Raw genomic sequence first — 20295 nt, forward strand, 5'->3', positions numbered from 1 at the left:
TAGTCAGACTCATAGAAAGAGTAGAATGGTGGTTTCCGAGGAGGGGGGTGGGGGAGATAAGAGTTGATTGCTAAAGGATAGAAAAGGTCAATTGTGTAAGATGAATAAGTTCTAGAGTTCTGCGTACAACATTTTGTCTATAGCTGACAGTGCTGTATTGTGCAGTTACAATGTTGTTATGGGGTTTGATCTTATATAAAAGTGCTTTACCATGATTAAAAAAAGAAACAAAACTGAAAAAAAAGTGTGGTTTAACAAATGACAAGGAGTGAGACCATATACAACGTTTTCAGATTTCAGAGGAAATCCGACAGAGTTGAAAAGCGTCCGTTGTATTTACCAGTGAGATGATAGGCAGACAAGCTACAAAGAACCGGCTTCAGTGGTGGGGGGCAAAGCTGGATTGGAAGGGGCAAATGATTGGGGCAAATTGGAAGCAGTAGGCAGATTTTCCAGTAGTTTTGGCTTCTGTTATGAGTTTTGTATTACACACACATGTATCTAGTAATATATGATGTATATTAGACTTGAAAATGGCTTTCTAGTTTGAAATTTGGTGAGAAACTGAATTTCACCATTAATAAAAACACATTTCCCTTCTTGTATAGATTCACAAAGACAAAATCTGAAACTATGGTGAAAGCAGTTCTAGTTTTTAGGTAGGTTTTTGGGTTATTTTGGTATCATTTATTTTTTTGTCTCCTCTTACTTTTCAAAGGAAATATCTTTTGAACACTTAATATTTACCATAGAGTTTACTGAGTCCTTCCCAGACATTAATTTATTCAATACTCACAAAATCATAAAATATGGACCATTTTTACTGAATGTTACAATTAAGGAAATTGAGGCTTAGAAAGAATTTGGACATTGTCCAAGGTCTCATAAGTGAGTTACTCAGTATTTAAGGGTTGATGTTTTCCTCTCAAAAAACTTGAATATTTTATTCAAATGAACCAAGTTTACAGTCTTTTTATGTTGTTTCTAGTAGTATAGTCTACCTTTACCTTCATGGAAATTGTTCCTTCAGGACTACAGATAATTAAACATTTTTGAACTCCTCAATATAGTTTGTCCAGCTTATCTTAATTTGAGAAAAATAGGAAAATAAATACTGCAGCTTTCTGATATCTCCAGAGGATCAAATCTAAACCCGAAGGGATCCAGGAACTAGTAAATCACCCAAACACCTTCAGAATGAGCTCACTGAGAGCCAGGATCATTGCTAAGCAGGTGAGTCATGGAATTTGTACATGGAGCGAATTGCCAACCTTCCACCCATAGCCTAGCTTCCCGTTAGGAACCTCTCCCCTTTGCAAGCTGTGGTATCTGATGGAATCCATCTGCTTTCAATATATTTTTTAAGTTTATTTATTTTGAGAGAGAGAGAGAGGCAGAAAGAGAGAGAGAGAGAGAGAAAGAATCCCAAGCAGGCTCCTCACTGTCAATGCAGAGCCAGACATGCAGCTGGAACTCATGAACAAGACCATGACCTGAGCCCAAATCAAGAGTAGGATGCTTAACCGACCCTGAGCCACGCAGGTGCCCCAGACTCAGTATGCTTTTAGAGATGACACCTATAACATCCTAACCACATTTCTTAGTTCCATACTCTGTTTGCCAGTACTTTCTAAAGGATGTCTACTTGTACTTAAAATACTACTTTGTCTCTAACTCCCTGCCCTTCCCTCCTGCCCCCTCTCTGTCTCCCTTCTCTCTCTCTCTCTGTCTCTCTCTCTCACACACACACTCCTTAAATGACCTCATATTGAGTTTTCCAGGTCATCTAGAACCACCTTCTCCTCGACAGCAGTACTCGTAAAAGCTAGTTGTTATATGGCCAACCGAGGAGAGATACAAAGGCAGGTGGCTCTCCTGTCTAAAATTCTCTTATAACAGTGGGTGACCAGGAATGTTTCTAAACTGAAGTAATGGTAACAGTATTTTTCTATTCTTGGAAAACACCAGATATATGGTAAATATTTCCCTTTTAAATAAAGAATGGATACTCACTGTAATTTTTGAAACCTGAAATAAAATAGAAATCCACTAGTATTTCATTTGACTTTAAATTTTTTTTTAATGTTTCTTTGTTTTTGAGAAAGACAGGACGTGAGTGGGGGAAGGGCAGAGAGAGAGAGGGAGACAGAATCTGAAGCAGGCTCTGGGCTCTGAGCTGTCAGCACAGAGACTGACTCCGGGCTGGAACCCAGGAACTGTGAGATCGTGACCTGAACCAAAGTCGGACCTTTAACCTGGCTTAACCAGGTGCCCCTGGTATTTCATTTTTCTAATATTCCTTCTCAGAAGAGGTGTTTGGCCTCAAGCAGGGCTTTAAGGCAGGCAGACTCACACCAAGTGCTTCCTCACCCTTTTTCATGTCGTGTCATGTCACATCACGTCACATCACATCTTGTCATGTCATGTCATGTCAGTTGTACGTGTTTTGGGATACACAGAGGGAGCATCTTATGGCTAAAGAAGTGACAATGTCTCCAATCTGTACATCTGTATGCCCAGTACACTGATGGTGTGCAGTGTGCCTTTGCAAGATGGTCACCTCTGGGGAGGAAACCAAGCTTGGTGAAGGATGAAGGATGCTTGGCTTGGAAAAGCTATACAGACCCTTATAAAGCAGGGAGCAGGACCTAGATAAGATGAGACACCAAGTAAATCAGGTCAATTTATTGACTAATAGAGCTGTGGATAGGAAAGAAGATGTTTCCCAATAACTATTTCCTTCTTCTTTGCTATCGAACACTTTCTCTGTGCAAAGCTTGCCATTGTGTTAATTGCCAAAGCCTGTAGAACATCAGAGATACATCCCTAATCCTTAATAAGCAAGGCAAAGCCTTTAAGAATTAGTATAAAGGAAATATTTAATTTGTTTTGCAACGGTGTTTTGAGAAACCGGATGGGCAAAATAGAATCTACAAAAACAGATGATGGAGAATCAAATAAATGAAGTTGCTAGTTGTTAACAAAGTAGTCAACTACCAGAAAGAAATAAAAATGACTATTACTGATTAATCTTCGTACTCAAATAACTAAAAATAACAAGTATTTGCCTCATTATATATAGTTAAGTAAACACTTAAAACGTTTCACCAATAGTTTAAATAAGTACAAAAGATAATTTTATATTATAAATATTGGCATTGTATATTTATATATATGAATTTTTACATACATACATATATATGTCTATATAAAGTTAAATTCATTAAAAATAGTGTAATATGATTGTAATCAATAATTGTCATCATCCATTGAAAACACAGAGACTCCTTTGTACAATTAGAGAGAATAGAGCATTTCTTTTTTTTCTCTTTCAATTCATTTGTCCATTCAATTTTCACCATAATAATGTATTTTATTATATTTTATAATGTAACTGTTTCCCTGTTTACTTTGCTTTGCTTCTCTGAAATTCAAATATACACACACTGATTAGAATTTAATTTTTGTAATAATAGATTCTATAGCTTCTATATGTTATTGTGGTAAAATATTTCTATTTGAGTTATTATCACAATTAAATGATTAAAATCATCTATATACGTCCATTGTTGGTGGATAATTATTCAATATATATTTAATTTTCATTTGAAATTGAATTTATTAATGAACCAGGGGTATATTTACAGGTTGATCTGAAAAGAATCATCTAAATGCCCAAATGTTGGAGCCAGGAAACATAATAGGATTCCAGATGGGTGAGAGATATGCCTTTCATTTGTCAAGTGTGAGAAGTGTGGGTTTTGAAAAGGGACGATACAAACAAAAACCAAGAGTACGAGTGCCTTCTCAGGCAAATGATATTTGGAAAGGAACAGATAAAAAAAAATGGAGGACCTGTAAATTAATTTTCTTCAAAGTATTCTTGTCCACATAACCCTTGGTGAGTCTTTTCATGTCAGTAGAAACAGCCATACTCCAATTTGAATTCCACTGCATTGGTGGAGTCATTAGTATTCAAACTAATTCAGCCATAGGTCAGGCAAGCAAAACCAGAAGAGAAGTAAAAGTAAGTTTCAAAGAATGGTTGATCTCTGCTGGCCATTCTAACAAATTCGTTCTTCAGGCTACTTATTCCCAAACATGTCTGTACATTGGAACCACCTAGGGGGCTTTGCAAATGCTGATGCCTGGGTATGGCCCAAATGTTCTGGTTAAATTGGTGGGGGGAACCGGGACATTGAGTTAAAAACTTCATAGGCGTTTCCAATGTGCCGTAAAGTTCCAGGAAAAACCCACTTCAGGAAGGATGCAATGAAACAAGAAACAACAATGCTTCTTAAATAAATCTTTAGGTGAAATACGTCAATGATTTTGAGGACTTCCCTATTCCAGAGATGTGGAAATGACAGAAATATTAGCAATACTTTGAAATAGTGGTCGCTTCAGAACAACCTACTGAGAGTAATTGGAAACTATGAAAAAAATAATTACTTTTGAAAAATTAGGGGGATTGATAAAATAACCCATAGAGTTCTAAGGTAGATACAAAATCATAAATGCTGGATTTTATGAGAACTTTAACAGATGCTTATAAGTAATTTTATTTCTAGGTGAGTTAAGTTTCTTGAGTTAGGAATCCAAAACTCCTCCTTAATAGGCACCTCCACTGTAAACTTTGTTCTTCTAGCAGTAATGTGGTGCATAAATATTCTGATTAATAGTAAATAACCACCATATTTAATGCTTTAATTCATGTATTTTTCTTCTCAAAAGGTTCCCTCTGATTTTGTTTGACATGCACCTTCTAACCGCCACAAATCCTCAAGTTAATAAAAGCAATGATACAAGAAATTCTAATGCACAGATGGACTTTGCTGTTTTATGTAAAATATTATCAAATTATAAATGGGTCTTTTCCTCTGACACCATTTCTTTCAGTGAAGGCCTCCTTTACTTATACATCTCATGGCAGTCTTATAATTATTTTCAATTAAGTTTGACATTATAACTTCACATATGGAATTGAAATAAAAGACTTTGTGAGAAAACGTTCAATGCATTCAAGCCCTATAAGCAAGTAAGAGAGGCCTTAATTCTGAATATTCTTGAATGAAACAGTTATTTAGCAGAATGGACAGCATTACTTGATAACTTTTTCAAAGCTCAGACTCCTGCAATTTTACTTTGGCAAACTGCATAGAAAGCCCAGGACTCTTCAAAAAAATACTGCTTTCATATTTGTCTTCTCCAAGTTTGAAACATTCTGTTTGATATTACAGAAAAATAAATTCGTCTCCCAGATTTAAAATTCGATCCTAGTGATTAAAGCTAAAAGAGCAAGCCATGCACTTTGAGCAGCGTAGCATGATAATTAGGAATATGGGCTCTGCTTTTTTTTTTTTTTAAGTTTATATTTATTTTGAAAGAGAGAGAGAGGAAGAGAGCACATGCATGCATCTGAATGAGAAGTGGGGCAGAGAAGGGTGGGAGGAGAGAATCCCAAGCAGACTCCACACTGTCAGCACAGAGCCCAACACGGGGCTTGATCTCTCCAACCATAAGATCATGACCTGAGTCAACATCAAGAGTCCTCTGCTTAACCTACTGAGCCACCCAGGCACCCCCTGGGCTCTGCTTTCAAACAAACCCAGCCACACTCACATTATACCACCTACTCTGACCACAGCCATAAGCCTGGGTTTTTGCAAATGTCAATCAGGGATGTTGGGATAGAACCTTTGTCATAGCATTAGCAAGAGACTGGCATAAGTTCATTCATGTATGACAAAAAATAGAGTATCTGATAAGGACAGCCTTCAGTGGCAGCAGGTACATAATAACAGTAGAAAAAAATAAAATTTGAAATATGAAGGCAGTAGACATGATGAATTTCTCAAGGTGTCTTTCTTTATTAATATTTTGTAGTTATATTCTGTAGAATATAAAGCAAAGGACAAAACTAAATTCAAATAGGCTAATATTGAGCTTAATGAGATTAGTCCTCTTTTTAAGGCTGGTAGAACTAGAAAGAGTTGCAATTATTCTGAAGCATGCATTAAGAACTCCACCTAGCTATACATGTTTCTATTAAACTCTGCTTGCCGCTGATTATTTCCTTAGGCTATGTTGTTGATATGTCTAGAACCTACTAGAGTAAGTGCTTTGATATTTTAAGCCCTTGGAGTATACAGACACATGTTTATGGGGAAAGATGGCTATCTCCCTGTAGTTTAACAAGTTATATGATAGACTACTTAATTAATGTTAATTCTTTGGACAACAAACATTAGAATGTTGTGAATTTTGAATTGGGAAAAAATAATGAGTCCCTAATTGCTATACAAATAAAATTGCATGTTTCTTCTATATTTCTGATTAATTTTCTTCTAGTTTCTACAGCCTCAAGTACTTAGTCTATGTAAGTGAAGGTGGGGATATAGGAAAGCAAGTAAGTCAAAGTAGATTATTTTGATGTTTTTTAAGCCTGTGGAAACATGCAAATATGTTGAAAAAAGTTAAAATAGCTTCATTTATGAGTTACACATTTTTGTGCTGCCATATTTATAAATACAGAGAAAAGATAGTGGCAGCAAAAATGCTGAAATGTTAGTGTTTATTGTCTCAAGTGTTTTCTTTTAGGTAGCATTACAATTTTAACCAGCACCCTTCCATATTTTCTAAAATTACAAGGCAAAACAACATTTAAGAAGGCTATTGTGAGAGTAAAGGACTCCTCTCCCTGAGGCAAGAGTCCTCTGCATGTTATCCAAGATATAAGGTATACTTTTTGCCCACAAGACAACACGATTCAAGGCAAGAAGACACCAGCGATCACCTTTTGCCAACATTGGCAGGAGCCATGAGAAGTGCCATTTTTATTCTTCAACTTGGAGTGAAATCAGTAAAATTCACTTAAATAAATGGCTGAGACCAATATCACCCATGTCACTGAATTCATTCTCCAGGGAATCACAGACCAGCCAGAGCTTCAGGCCCCATGCTTTGTGGTGTTCTTCATCATCTATCTGGTCACAGTGCTGGGCAACCTGGGGTTGATAACTTTAATCAGGATTGATGCTCGACTCCACTCGCCTATGTACTATTTCCTCAGTCACTTGGCCTTTGTTGACCTTTGCTACTCCTCTGCTATCACACCAAAGATGATGGTGAATTTTGTTGTGGAAATCAACACTATTCCTTTCTATGCTTGTGCAACACAACTGGGCTGTTTTCTCACCTTCATGATCACCGAGTGTTTCCTGTTGGCTTCTATGGCCTATGATCGCTATGTGGCCATCTGTAGTCCCCTGCACTATTCAACCCTGATGTCAAAAAGACTCTGCATTCAATTAGTGGCAGTTCCATATATATACAGCTTTCTGGTTGCCCTATTCCATACCATTATCACCTTCCATCTAACTTACTGTGGCCCCAATGTAATTAACCATTTCTACTGTGATGACCTTCCTCTCTTGGCTCTGTCCTGCTCAGACACACACGTGAAGGAAATTCTGATCTTTGCCTTTGCTGGTTTTGATATGATCTGCTCCTCTTCCATTGTTCTCACCTCCTACATCTTTATCATTGCTGCCATCTTAAGGATCCGCTCTACTCAGGGGCGACGCAAGGCCATTTCCACCTGTGGCTCCCATATGGTGACTGTCACTATTTTCTACGGCACCTTGATCTTTATGTACCTACAGCCCAAATCAAATCACTCCCTGGACACGGACAAAATGGCGTCTGTATTCTACACGGTGGTGATCCCGATGTTGAACCCCCTGATCTATAGTCTAAGGAACAAAGAGGTTAAAGATGCCTCAAGGAAAGCCTTGGATAAAAGTTGTGAAACCTTAAAGCTGTTAAAGTTAAGAAAATAAGAATAACCAATGCTTAATTTAATACAAGAGGGTAAATAAATCAAACTTCCTCCTCCTGATATTTCTTGTAATTCTTTCCCAATCAACTAAAAATGTGACTGTAGTTCAGCCAACCTTGACCTTTTCCACAAGAACCCAGGCCAATTCTGGGAAGTCAGCATGATCCAAAGAGTCTGGTGCAGGCCACTGCAGCCTTGACAGACCACTGAAATTATGTTCAAATACACCCTCAAACACACCTTTGTGTAGCTCAAGCAAAGGTAGCAGTGTGTCTTTGGTAGAACTTACTATTCTGGAAGGAAGGCTGCCTGAGCTTGAATGCCAAGCCTTTCCTTTATTAACTACCACCCCTTGGACAATCGGCTTAAACTGTGTGACTCTGTTTCTAATTCTAGAAAATAAGAGGACCCTACTAATTGGTTTGTTTTAAAGATGAAACGAGTTAATATTTATGAAGTGCTTACAAAAATATCCTGTGATAACAAGTGGTATGTATATGTTTGTTATATAAATGTTTGTTGTATATAATTAAAGATTAATTCACCTAGCTCTCAAAAGCTTATCAGTCTTGAAGAAAGAAGGACAAAGCCTGGTTAGGTTTCTACTAGCTTCCAGGCGCTGAATCAAGCACTCCTACCTAATACAATAAAATAAACCTAAGAAATATCTGAGGCTTTACTTCTGGGTCTCAGTTATATGTAAAGTGCCTAAGTTCACATCACTAGTGATATGACAATTCTAAATGCAAATGTAAGTTTATTTGCATTTTTCTTTCTTAACATTGTAGATGTTAAGAAAGATGCTGCAATACAGATGATCTAATCTTAAATGGGTCATTATCTGATTTTTAAATATAATGGGAGGTATTTGTTTATAAGAAATTATGTTATTAAATGCATTAATAAGTTCAGCGTACCTGCACATTTGTTCAAATAGAAATAATCTTAAGTTATAAGGTTATTTATGTGTACCTGTAATTTATTCAATGAATGTTATAGGATCATGCCATAAAATTTAATGAAAACAGTAATTTGTAAGATTTTATCATTTTAATATTCACAAAAAGCAATTAAATTAGTTTCTTTTTTCTAAATCTTTATTTACTTTTGAGAGAGAGAGAGAGAGACAGACAGACAGACAGAGTCATGAACAGGGGAGGGACAGAGAGAGGGAGACACAGAATCCAAAGCAGGCTCCAGGCTCTGAGCTGTCAGCACAGAGCCCGACACGGGGTTCGAACTCACAGAGATCATGACCTGAGCTGAAGTCAGATGCCTAACCGACTAAACCACCCAGGAGCCCTGGTTTCTTAATATTATCTTCTTAATTTTTCCACTTTAGAAGGAAATTGTGATCGTTGCAGTAATTACATAGAATGCCACCTCTCATGCAGATGATTATTTCCCCTTCTGCACTTAATGTGAACATAGTGCAGACATGCTCTTTGAGGTGCTGGAGAACTTTGTGAGTTGCATGAAATCTTATATTTTTAAAGTAGGTTTGACAGAGGGGAGGTTCCGGAAGATGGCGGCGTAGGAGGACGCGGGGCTCACAGCGCGTCCTGCCGATCACTTAGATTCCACCTACACCTGCCTAAAGAACCCAGAAAACCGCCAGAGGATTAGCAGAAGGGAGTCTCCGGAGTCAAGCGCAGACGAGAGGCCCACGGAAGAGGGTAGGAAGGGCGGCGAGGCGGTGCGCGCTCCACGGACTGGCGGGAGGGAGCCGGGGCGGAGGGGCGGCTCGCCGGCCAAGCGGAGCCCCCGAGTCTGGCTGGCAAAAGCGGAGGGGCCGGACGGACTGTGTTCCGACAGCAAGCGCGACTTAGCGTCTGGGAGGTCATAAGTTAACAGCTCTGCTCGGAAAGCGGGAAGGATGGAGGACAAAGGGAGGGAGAGCTGCTGAGCCCCCGGACGGCAGAGCTCAGCTTGGCGGGGAACAAAGGCGCCAGCGCCATCTCCCCCGCCCATCCCCCAGCCAAAATCCCAAAGGGAACCAGTTCCTGCCAGGGAACTTGCTCGCTCCGCGCAAACACCCAACTCTGTGCTTCTGCGGAGCCAAACCTCCGGCAGCGGATCTGACTCCCTCCCGCTGCCACAGGGCTCCTCCTGAAGTGGATCACCTAAGGAGAAGCGAGCTAAGCCTGCCCCTCCAGCCCCCGTGCACCTTGCCTACCCACCCCAGCTAATACGCCAGATCCCCAGCACCACAAGCCTGGCAGTGTGCAAGTAGCCCAGAGGGGACACGCCACCCCACAGTGAATCCCGCCCCTAGGAGAGGGGAAAAGAAGGCACACACCAGTCTGACTGTGGCCCCAGCAGTGGGCTGGGGGCAGACGTCGGGTCGGACTGCGGCCCCGCCCACCAACTCCAGTTATACACCACAGCACAGGGGAAGTGCCCTGCAGGTCCTCACCACGCCAGGGACTCTCCAAAATGACCAAACGGAAGAATTCCCCTCAGAAGAATCTCCAGGAAATAACAACAGCTAATGAACTGATCAAAAAGGATTTAAATAATATAACAGAAAGTGAATTTAGAATAATAGTCATAAAATTAATCGCTGGGCTTGAAAACAGTATACAGGACAGCAGAGAATCTCTTGCCACAAAGATCGAGGGACTAAGGAACAGTCACGAGGAGCTGAAAAACGCTTTAAACGACATGCAAAACAAAATGGAATCCACGACGGCTCGGCTTGAAGAGGCAGAGGAGAGAATAGGTGAACTAGAAGATAAAGTTATGGAGAAAGAGGAAGCTGAAAGAAAGAGAGATAAAAAAATCCAGGAGTATGAGGGGAAAATTAGAGAACTAAGTGATACACTAAAAAAAAATAATATACGCATAATTGGTATCCCAGAGGAGGAAGAGAGAGGGAAAGGTGCTGAAGGGGTACTTGAACAAATTATAGCTGAGAACTTCCCTGAACTGGGGAAGGAAAAAGGCATTGAAATCCAAGAGGCACAGAGAACTCCCTTCAGACGTAACTTGAATCGATCTTCTGCACGACATATCATAGTGAAACTGGCAAAATACAAGGATAAAGAGAAAATTCTGAAAGCAGCAAGGGATAAACGTGCCCTCACATATAAAGGGAGACCTCTAAGACTCGTGACTGATCTCTCCTTTGAAACTTGGCAGGCCAGAAAGGCTTGGCACGATATCTACAGTGTGCTAAACAGAAAAAATATGCAGCCGAGAATCCTTTATCCAGCAAGTCTGTCATTTAGAATAGAAGGAGAGATAAAGGTCTTCCCAAACAAACAAAAACTGAAGGAATTTGTCACCACGAAACCAGCCCTACAAGAGATCCTAAGGGGGATCCTGTGAGACAAAGTACCAGAGACATCACTACAAGCATAAAACATACAGACATCACAATGACTCTAAACCCATATCTTTCTATAATAACACTGAATGTAAATGGATTAAATGCGCCAACTAAAAGACATAGGGTATCAGAATGGATAAAAAAACAAGACCCATCTATTTGCTGTCTACAAGAGACTCATTTTAGATCTGAGGACACCTTTAGATTGAGAGTGAGGGGATGGAGAACTATTTATCATGCTCCTGGAAGCCAAAAGAAAGCTGGAGTAGCCATACTTATATCAGACAAACTAGACTTTAAATTAAAGGCTGTAACAAGAGATGAAGAAGGGCATTATATAATAATTACAGGGTCTATCCACCAGGAAGAGCTAACTATTATAAATGTCTATGCGCCAAATACCCGAGCCCCCAGATATATAAAACAATTACTCATAAACATAAGCAACCTTATTGATAAGAATGTGGTCATTGCAGGGGACTTTAACACCCCACTTACAGAAATGGACAGATCATCTAGACACACAGTCAATAAAGAAACAAGGGCCCTGAATGATACATTGGATCAGATGGACTTGACAGATATATTTAGAACTCTGCATCCCAAAGCAACAGAATATACTTTCTTCTCGAGTGCACATGGAACATTCTCCAAGATAGATCATATACTGGGTCACAAAACAGCCCTTCATAAGTTTACAAGAATTGAAATTATACCATGCATACTTTCAGACCACAATGCTATGAAGCTTGAAATCAACCACAGGAAAAAGTCTGGAAAACCTCCAAAAGCATGGAGGTTAAAGAACACCCTACTAACGAATGAGTGGGTCAATCAGGCAATTAGAGAAGAAATTAAAATATACATGGAAACAAACGAAAATGAAAATACAACAATCCAAACGCTTTGGGATGCAGCGAAGGCAGTCCTGAGAGGAAAATACATTGCAATCCAGGCCTATCTCAAGAAACAAGAAAAATCCCAAATACAAAATCTAACAGCACACCTAAAGGAAATAGAAGCAGAACAGCAAAGGCAGCCTAAACCCAGCAGAAGAAGAGAAATAATAAAGATCAGAGCAGAAATAAACAATATAGAATCTAAAAAAACTGTAGAGCAGATCAACGAAACCAAGAGTTGGTTTTTTGAAAAAATAAACAAAATTGACAAACCTCTAGCCAGGCTTCTCAAAAAGAAAAGGGAGATGACCCAAATAGATAAAATCATGAATGAAAATGGAATGATTACAACCAATCCCTCAGAGATACAAACAATTATCAGGGAATACTATGAAAAATTATATGCCAGCAAATTGGACAACCTGGAAGAAATGGACAAATTTCTAAACACCCACACTCTTCCAAAACTCAATCAGGAGGAAATAGAAAGCTTGAACAGACCCATAACCAGCGAAGAAATTGAATCGGTTATCAAAAATCTCCCAACAAATAAGAGTCCAGGACCAGATGGCTTCCCAGGGGAGTTCTACCAGACATTTAAAGCAGAGATCATACCTATCCTTCTCAAGCTATTCCAAGAAATAGAAAGGGAAGGAAAACTTCCAGACTCATTCTATGAAGCCAGTATTACTTTGATTCCTACCCAGTAAAAAAAGAGAACTACAGGCCAATATCCCTGATGAATATGGATGCAAAAATTCTCAATAAGATACTAGCAAATCGAATTCAACAGCATATGAAAAGAATTATTCACCATGATCAAGTGGGATTCATTCCTGGGATGCAGGGCTGGTTCAACATTCGCAAATCAATCAACGTGATACATCACATTAATAAAAGAAAAGATAAGAACCATATGATCCTGTCAATCAATGCAGAAAAGGCCTTTGACAAAATCCAGCACCCTTTCTTAATAAAAACCCTTGAGAAAGTCGGGATAGAAGGAACATACTTAAACATCATAAAAGCCATTTATGAAAAGCCCACAGCTAACATCATCCTCAATGGGGAAAAACTGAGAGCTTTTTCCCTGAGATCAGGAACACGACAGGGATGCCCACTCTCACTGCTGTTGTTTAACATAGTGTTGGAGGTTCTAGCATCAGCAATCAGACAACAAAAGGAAATCAAAGGCATCAAAATTGGCAAAGATGAAGTCAAGCTTTCGCTTTTTGCAGATGACATGATATTATACATGGAAAATCCGATAGACTCCACCAAAAGTCTGCTAGAACTGATACATGAATTCAGCAAAGTTGCAGGATACAAAATCAGTGTGCAGAAATCAGTTGCATTCTTATACACTAACAATGAAGCAACAGAAAGACAAATGAAGAAACTGATCCCATTCACAATTGCACCAAGAAGCATAAAATACCTAGGAATAAATCTAACCAAAGATGTAAAAGATCTGTATGCTGAAAACTATAGAAAGCTTATGAAGGTAATTGAAGAAGATATAAAGAAATGGAAAGACATTCCCTGCTCATGGATTGGAAGAATAAATATTGTCAAAATGTCAATACTACCCAAAGCTATCTACACATTCAATGCAATCCCAATCAAAATTGCACCAGCATTCTTCTCGAAACTAGAACAAGCAATCCTAAAATTCATATGGAACCACAAAAGGCCCCGAATAGCCAAAGTAATTTTGAAGAAGAAGACCAAAGCAGGAGGCATCACAATCCCAGACTTTAGCCTCTACTACAAAGCTGTCATCATCAAGACAGCATGGTATTGGCATAAAAACAGACACATAGACCAATGGAATAGAATAGAAACCCCAGAACTAGACCCACAAACGTATGGCCAACTCATCTTTGACAAAGCAGGAAAGAACACCCAATGGAAAAAAGACAGTCTCTTTAACAAATGGTGCTGGGAGAACTGGACAGCAACATGCAGAAGGTTGAAACTAGACCACTTTCTGACACCATTCACAAAAATAAACTCAAAATGGATAAAGGACCTGAATGTGAGACAGGAAACCATCAAAACCTTAGAGGAGAAAGCAGGAAAAGACCTCTCTGACCTCAGCCGTAGCAATCTCTTACTCGGCACATCCCCAAAGGCAAGGGAATTAAAAGCAAAAGTGAATTACTGGGACCTTATGAAGATAAAAAGCTTCTGCACAGCAAAGGAAACAACCAACAAAACTAAAAGGCAACCAACGGAATGGGAAAAGATATTTGCAAATGACACAACGGACAAAGGGCTAGTATCCAAAATCTATAAAGAGCTCATCAAACTCCACACCCGAAAAACAAATAACCCAGTGAAGAAATGGGCAGAAAACATGAATAGACACTTCTCTAAAGAAGACATCCGGATGGCCAACAGGCACATGAAAAGATGTTCAACGTCGCTCCTTATCAGGGAAATACAAATCAAAACCACACTCAGATATCACCTCACGCCAGTCAGAGTGGCCAAAATGAAGAAATCAGGAGACTATAGATGCTGGAGAGGATGTGGAGAAACGGGAACCCTCTTGCACTGTTGGTGGGAATGCAAATTGGTGCAGCCGCTCTGGAAAGCAGTGTGGAGGTTCCTCAGAAAATTAAAAATAGACCTACCCTATGACCCAGCAATAGCACTGCTAGGAATTTACCCAAGGGATACAGGAGTACTGATGCATAGGGGCACCTGTACCCCAATGTTTATAGCGGCACTCTCAACAATAGCCAAATTATGGAAAGAGCCTAAATGTCCATCAACTGATGAATGGATAAAGAAATGGTGGTTTATATACACAATGGAATACTACGTGGCAATGAGAAAAAATGAAATATGGCCTTTTGTAGCAACATGGATGGAACTGGAGAGTGTGATGCTAAGTGAAATAAGCCATACAGAGAAAGACAGATACCATATGGTTTCACTCTTATGTGGATCCTGAGAAACATAACAGAAACCCATGGGGGAGGGGAAGGAAAAAAAAAAAAAAAAAAGAGGCTAGAGTGGGAGAGAGCCAAAGCATAAGAGACTGTTAAAAACTGAGAACAAACTGAGGGTTGATGGGGTGTGGGAGGGAGGGCAGGGTGGGAGGGAGGGCAGGGTGGGTGATGGGTATTGAGGAGGGCACCTTTTGGGATGAGCACTGGGTGTTGTATGGAAACCAATTTGACAGTAAATTTTCATATATTAAAAAAAAAAAAAATAAAGTAGGTTTGACAGAGAAGTGTGGTGTTTCCATTCACCACACTTTTCCTGGTGGGTGTATCTATACGGATGGATACAAAACACATACACGTACACATAAACACAAAACACATAAAAACATCAAAACCATCCTTCTTTTGTAGGTAAGGAAATTCAGACCTATAGTTTGTGGTAAAACTAAAACTGCTCTAAAAAAATGAGGTCTTATGAAAAACGTTCAACCGTATCAACAGGGACATTTAAAGTAAAGAGCAAGGTCACTTTTCAGGCATTTTCAAACACAAACCCTTCAACCGAACACCTTGTTATTTTTTCATTTCGGTTCAACTATGGAGGAAAATCTTGCCTGGTATTTTCAATCATATGTGCATGGTTGATGTCTATGAAGACAACCTAAAATTCCCCATATCATAGTGAAATAAGATCAAGTTATGATTTTAAGGTGCTTTATTCTTCACCTCTATTGTTGAAGCATCTCATGGAAAAACAGAATGGGTTGTTTTCATCTCTCTTTTTAGAATTCAACAGTAAAACAAATAAACATTTATAAAATGTCTACTATGTGTAAGCAGAAACAAGAAAGGCCTATTTTCAAGGAAATAGAGTCAGGGAACTGAGCTTCAGAAGACAAAGCTTTCTACACTTCCTGGCACTGTCCCATATACAAGCCTTCGTTTAAAAGTTCCTAATTTCCAGCGTTTCTTTAGGAACAGTACAACTGATTATCTATTATCAGAATGTGCTTTGTCAAAGATTTTCTTGAAAGCCTTTTTTACATCCTGATTCCTCAAGCTGTAGATCAATGGGTTTAACATGGGAATCACCACTGCATAGAACACTGAGGCAAATTTGTCTTTATCCAGTGAGTGGCTTGACTTGGGGTGCAGGTACATAAAACTGAGGGTCCCATTATACATGGTAATAGAAAACAGGTGAGAAGCGCAGGTGGAAAAGGCTTTATGTCTTCCTGCAGCAGAATGGATCTTTAAGATGGTGAAGACAATGAACACATAGGATATGAGAACAATGATAAGAGAAAAGAACACATTGAACCCAGCAATGATCCACAGCATCAACTCTTTGACTTGGGTATCAGAGCAAGCCAGGGCAATCAAGGGGACATCATCACAGTAGAACTGGTTGACCACATTAGAGTCACAGAAAGACATGTGGAATGTAGCCACTGCTTGTACGAGTCCTACAGTGAGTCCATAAATATAAGAGCTAGTGACCATTTGGAGGCAGAGTTTCCTGGGCATGAGAATGACGTAGAGTAAAGGGTTGCAGATGGCCACATAGCGATCATAGGCCATGACAGACAGCATTAATAATTCCCAAACTGAAAATGTGATAAAGCAACACACTTGAGTGGCACATGCATAAAATGGCATACTTTTAATTTCACGTAACGAGTTTGCAAGGGTGTTTGGAGTGATGGTGGAGGCACCATAAAAATCAACAAAAGCCAGATGACAGAGGAAAAAATACATGGGTGTGTGAAGCTGGGGACTTATTTGGATTAACACAATCAAGCCAAGGTTACCCAGGACAGTAAATGAGTAAATCAATAGGAATGCACAAAAGAGAATGGCCTGAAACTCTGGATTCTCTGTGAGGCCCAAGAGAATAAACTCAGTGACTGCTGACTGATTGCCTTTTGCCATGAAAGCGATGAACAATAAACAATAAACAACAAATCTACAATAAACTCATCTAGAGCACAGGCTCTGAATAATCTTTACTTTTAAGGAATAATCAATTCAATTGTGAGAAGAGAGTCCTGGCTCATCAGGGTGTTATGTTAAATTCGGCCGAAGAAGAACATTGATAAGCACTCAGAATTATGTGGGGATTTCACTTATGCTTTCAGTGTGAAGGATTTGGTCCAGGAAAAATTCCGTGATACAAAAATCCACCAGGGAGCTGTATAAGTAGAAAGAGAACATTTCAATTAAAATGTTATAATCAAGATAATGGCAAAATTTTTGTTCTACTTTTCTTTAAATATAAAGAAATAAAAAGGGACATTAAGAATGTAAGTGGCTTGGGGCACCTGGGTGGCTCAGTTGGTTGAGCGTCTGACCTCAGCTCAGGTCATGATCTCCTGGTTTGTGGGTTTGAGCCCCATGTTGGGCTCTGTGCTGACAGCTCACAGCCTGGAGCCTGCTTTGGATTCTGTGTCTCCCTCTCTCTACCCCTCTCCCACGCATGTTCTGTCTTTCTCTCTCTCAAAAATAAATAAACATTAAAAAAATAATGTAAGTGGCTTTGGCAGCATATATAAAAATGATTTAAGTTGTAAGTTTATCTCATGAAATTATTACAAATTCATTATTTTATAAGAATATTAAAAATTACCAAAATCAAGTGCAGAACATATAAAATGAAAGAAACAAAATATGAATACTATTATTTATAGGCATCCTGTTTGGTATAATCTTTAAATTTTCTTCTTTTTCCTTATATCCATTGTCTTTTTTTTTCAAGACACCCATAATATTGATTTCAAGGAAAAACGGGACTGTGATTTTTCTGGCTTTGTCTTTTGGCAAAATGCACACCAGAGAAAAATTGGCCAAATTTCAAGAGAATAGTTTCCAAATTTCAAACAGCTTTCAATGATTTGGAGACATTATTTTACCTTCCTCCTTCAGGTATCTAAATGGCCCAAGGTGAATAGAACTGAAGCAACTTTTAGAACAACTTAGTGTTACAGACCACTTCCATAAACCCAGGCTGGACTCTGAATGCATGCTAGCTAGCAGAATTGAAATCATCCCCCCTCCTTTCTCAAGCATAGCAGAGGATAAGTTAATTTGATTTTCCTTTATCACCACATTGTCTCAGGTTACTTCGCATGCACATGATGGTCAAGACAAGTAAAAGATAGTAAAATATAAAAAGCACTTCGTCCCCTTAAATTCTGATTAATATCCCCTTGGAAACTTTATCTTGGTTACTATTTTATTTTTTCTCTCCTCTTTAGCACTTTTCAACCATATACCTTAGGAAAAGCATCTACCCCTGATTTCTCAATCGTGTTTATGACTTAACCAAATATAACCTACCTTCCTTTTCCATTAAACGGAGGAATCCCCTCATCAAGTTTACTATTAGCTTCCCTATTCCCAAATCCAATAAAGCTCTTTTTACCTTGGCAGCTTTGTAGCACTGACCTCTATTGAATACACCTTTGGTTTCCCGAACAGAGCAGTCTCTGTGTTTATTATTTGTCCATTCTGATTTTCTACCTTGGAGTCTCTGCTTCTATTTAGACAACATATTATTCATGCTTTCATCAAAGCCTTCAGCCTTTCCCTTTTATCCCTTCTTGTTCGGTGATTTTATACAATCCTATGTCTTCAGTAGACACCTATACATTGCTTAAGCACAAATATGTATTTCTATCCCTCATTTATTTTCTATGTTCTATATACATCTAAATGCCCCCCAGAACTTCCCACTTATATATTCTAGATGGTCATCAAGAGTATCACATGTAGAAAATAACTTGTTATCTCTGCGCATTGAACCTAATACTCAGACCTGAAGTATATATTTTACATCTTCAACTAACAGTGCCATTATCCATTCAGTTTTCCAAATCAGACCAATTATCTTTTACTTTGCTTTCCTATTTCCCATGCCAATATTCAATTTGTCCCTGATACCTATTTCATACTTTACACACTTTACATATCTTTTCACTGATATCGGTTCATTGATCCAACCACAATGACTTGTTATTTGGTTACAACTGACCCTGAATTTTTATTCTTGCCTCCAATCTTTTCTGTGTCTCTCTGTTCCTCACAGTTTGGCTTATGTAAACTTTCATAGACACGAATTTCAGTTTTATGCTCTCCTGGTGTAATTCTTCAATGTCTTCCTATTCTTCTCAAGGTAAAAGCCTTTCTTCAACATGGCTGACATAACTCTTGAAAATCCGGTTCCTACATCTCAGATCAGGCTCATCTTTTGTGGTTCTCTTCGTATAGTCTTTATGTCACAGGTATTCCAAGCCACCATTGCTATTCAAATGTAACCCAGAATTTTATACACTTTAAAAAAAATGTCTATCTATTTTTGAGAGAGAGACAGGGAGAGAGAAGTGGGGGGCAGAGAGAGACGGAGGCACAGAATCCGAAGCAGGCTCCAGGTTCTTAACTGTCAGCACAGAGTCCGCCGCGGGGCTCAGACCCAAGAGCCATGAGATCATGACCTGAGCTGAAGCCAGACACTTAACTGAGTGAGCCACCCAGGAGCCCCAATTTTATACATGTTTCTAATCTCTGCGCAGAACACTTTCCCTTTGCCATCATTCCCTTTGTCTGACTTTCCTCCCACTAAACTTCCAGTACCCTGTTGTGCTGCTTCTTCTTGGAGGCTTTCCTGACTTTTCAGGGTAGAATAAGTGTTTCCCATATATAGGTTTTTCATCCATTGATTTCTTCTTTGTAGCACTTGCCACACTATATGGTAACCAACTGCTAACATGTCTGTAACACATCCTAAACTTGAAACTGATATTGTTAAGCACTAATATTTGTATTTTGTGCCCAAGCGAATCACCTACCTTTTATAGTATCTAATACAAAGAAGATGATCAGTAACTCTCTGTTCGATGATTAAGTGAATAAAAGCTATAGATATATAAGTCCAAAGGCTTTCTCATTAAGATAGAACATATTTTTCCTATGATCTGATATTTTTCAATATTTAATACACCGCCATTCAGTTCAACCGCAAACCCTCAAGTAGTCCAGTCTAGTGCACCCGAAAGAAATCTTTGTGAAGCCAGTAAAATTTAAAATTACCTGGATATTATGAGATAACTTTCTATTATGTGTGTGTGGTCCCCCAGGAAGCTTTTTTTGGGTATTAAATTATTTTTAGCAAACATTGAAAAACAATATAATTATATATATTCCAGAGCAGACAATTATTTTATATTTAGGGTTTAGGGACAAAGTTATTTCCCTTGAAATGGTAGATCACTT

The 20295-nt window shown here is 38.9% G+C and overlaps 2 protein-coding genes across 2 annotated transcripts; one reads left to right on the forward strand and one right to left on the reverse strand.

Moving 5' to 3' along the window:
• The first annotated feature begins 6881 nt into the window (after positions 1-6881).
• OR8U3 (olfactory receptor family 8 subfamily U member 3) lies at positions 6882-7841 on the forward strand. The gene has a single exon (XM_060607989.3). The coding sequence runs from the start codon at positions 6882-6884 to the stop codon at positions 7839-7841; it is 960 nt and encodes a 319-aa protein (XP_060463972.3).
• An 8176-nt stretch (positions 7842-16017) lies between these two features.
• LOC132662532 (olfactory receptor 5AL1-like) lies at positions 16018-16959 on the reverse strand. The gene has a single exon (XM_060607988.1). The coding sequence runs from the start codon at positions 16957-16959 to the stop codon at positions 16018-16020; it is 942 nt and encodes a 313-aa protein (XP_060463971.1).
• Between the last annotated feature and the right edge of the window lie 3336 nt (positions 16960-20295).

Source organism: Panthera onca, chromosome D1, assembly GCF_046562875.1.
Source record: "Panthera onca isolate mPanOnc1 chromosome D1, mPanOnc1 haplotype 2, whole genome shotgun sequence".
NCBI classification, from domain to species: domain Eukaryota; kingdom Metazoa; phylum Chordata; class Mammalia; order Carnivora; family Felidae; genus Panthera; species Panthera onca.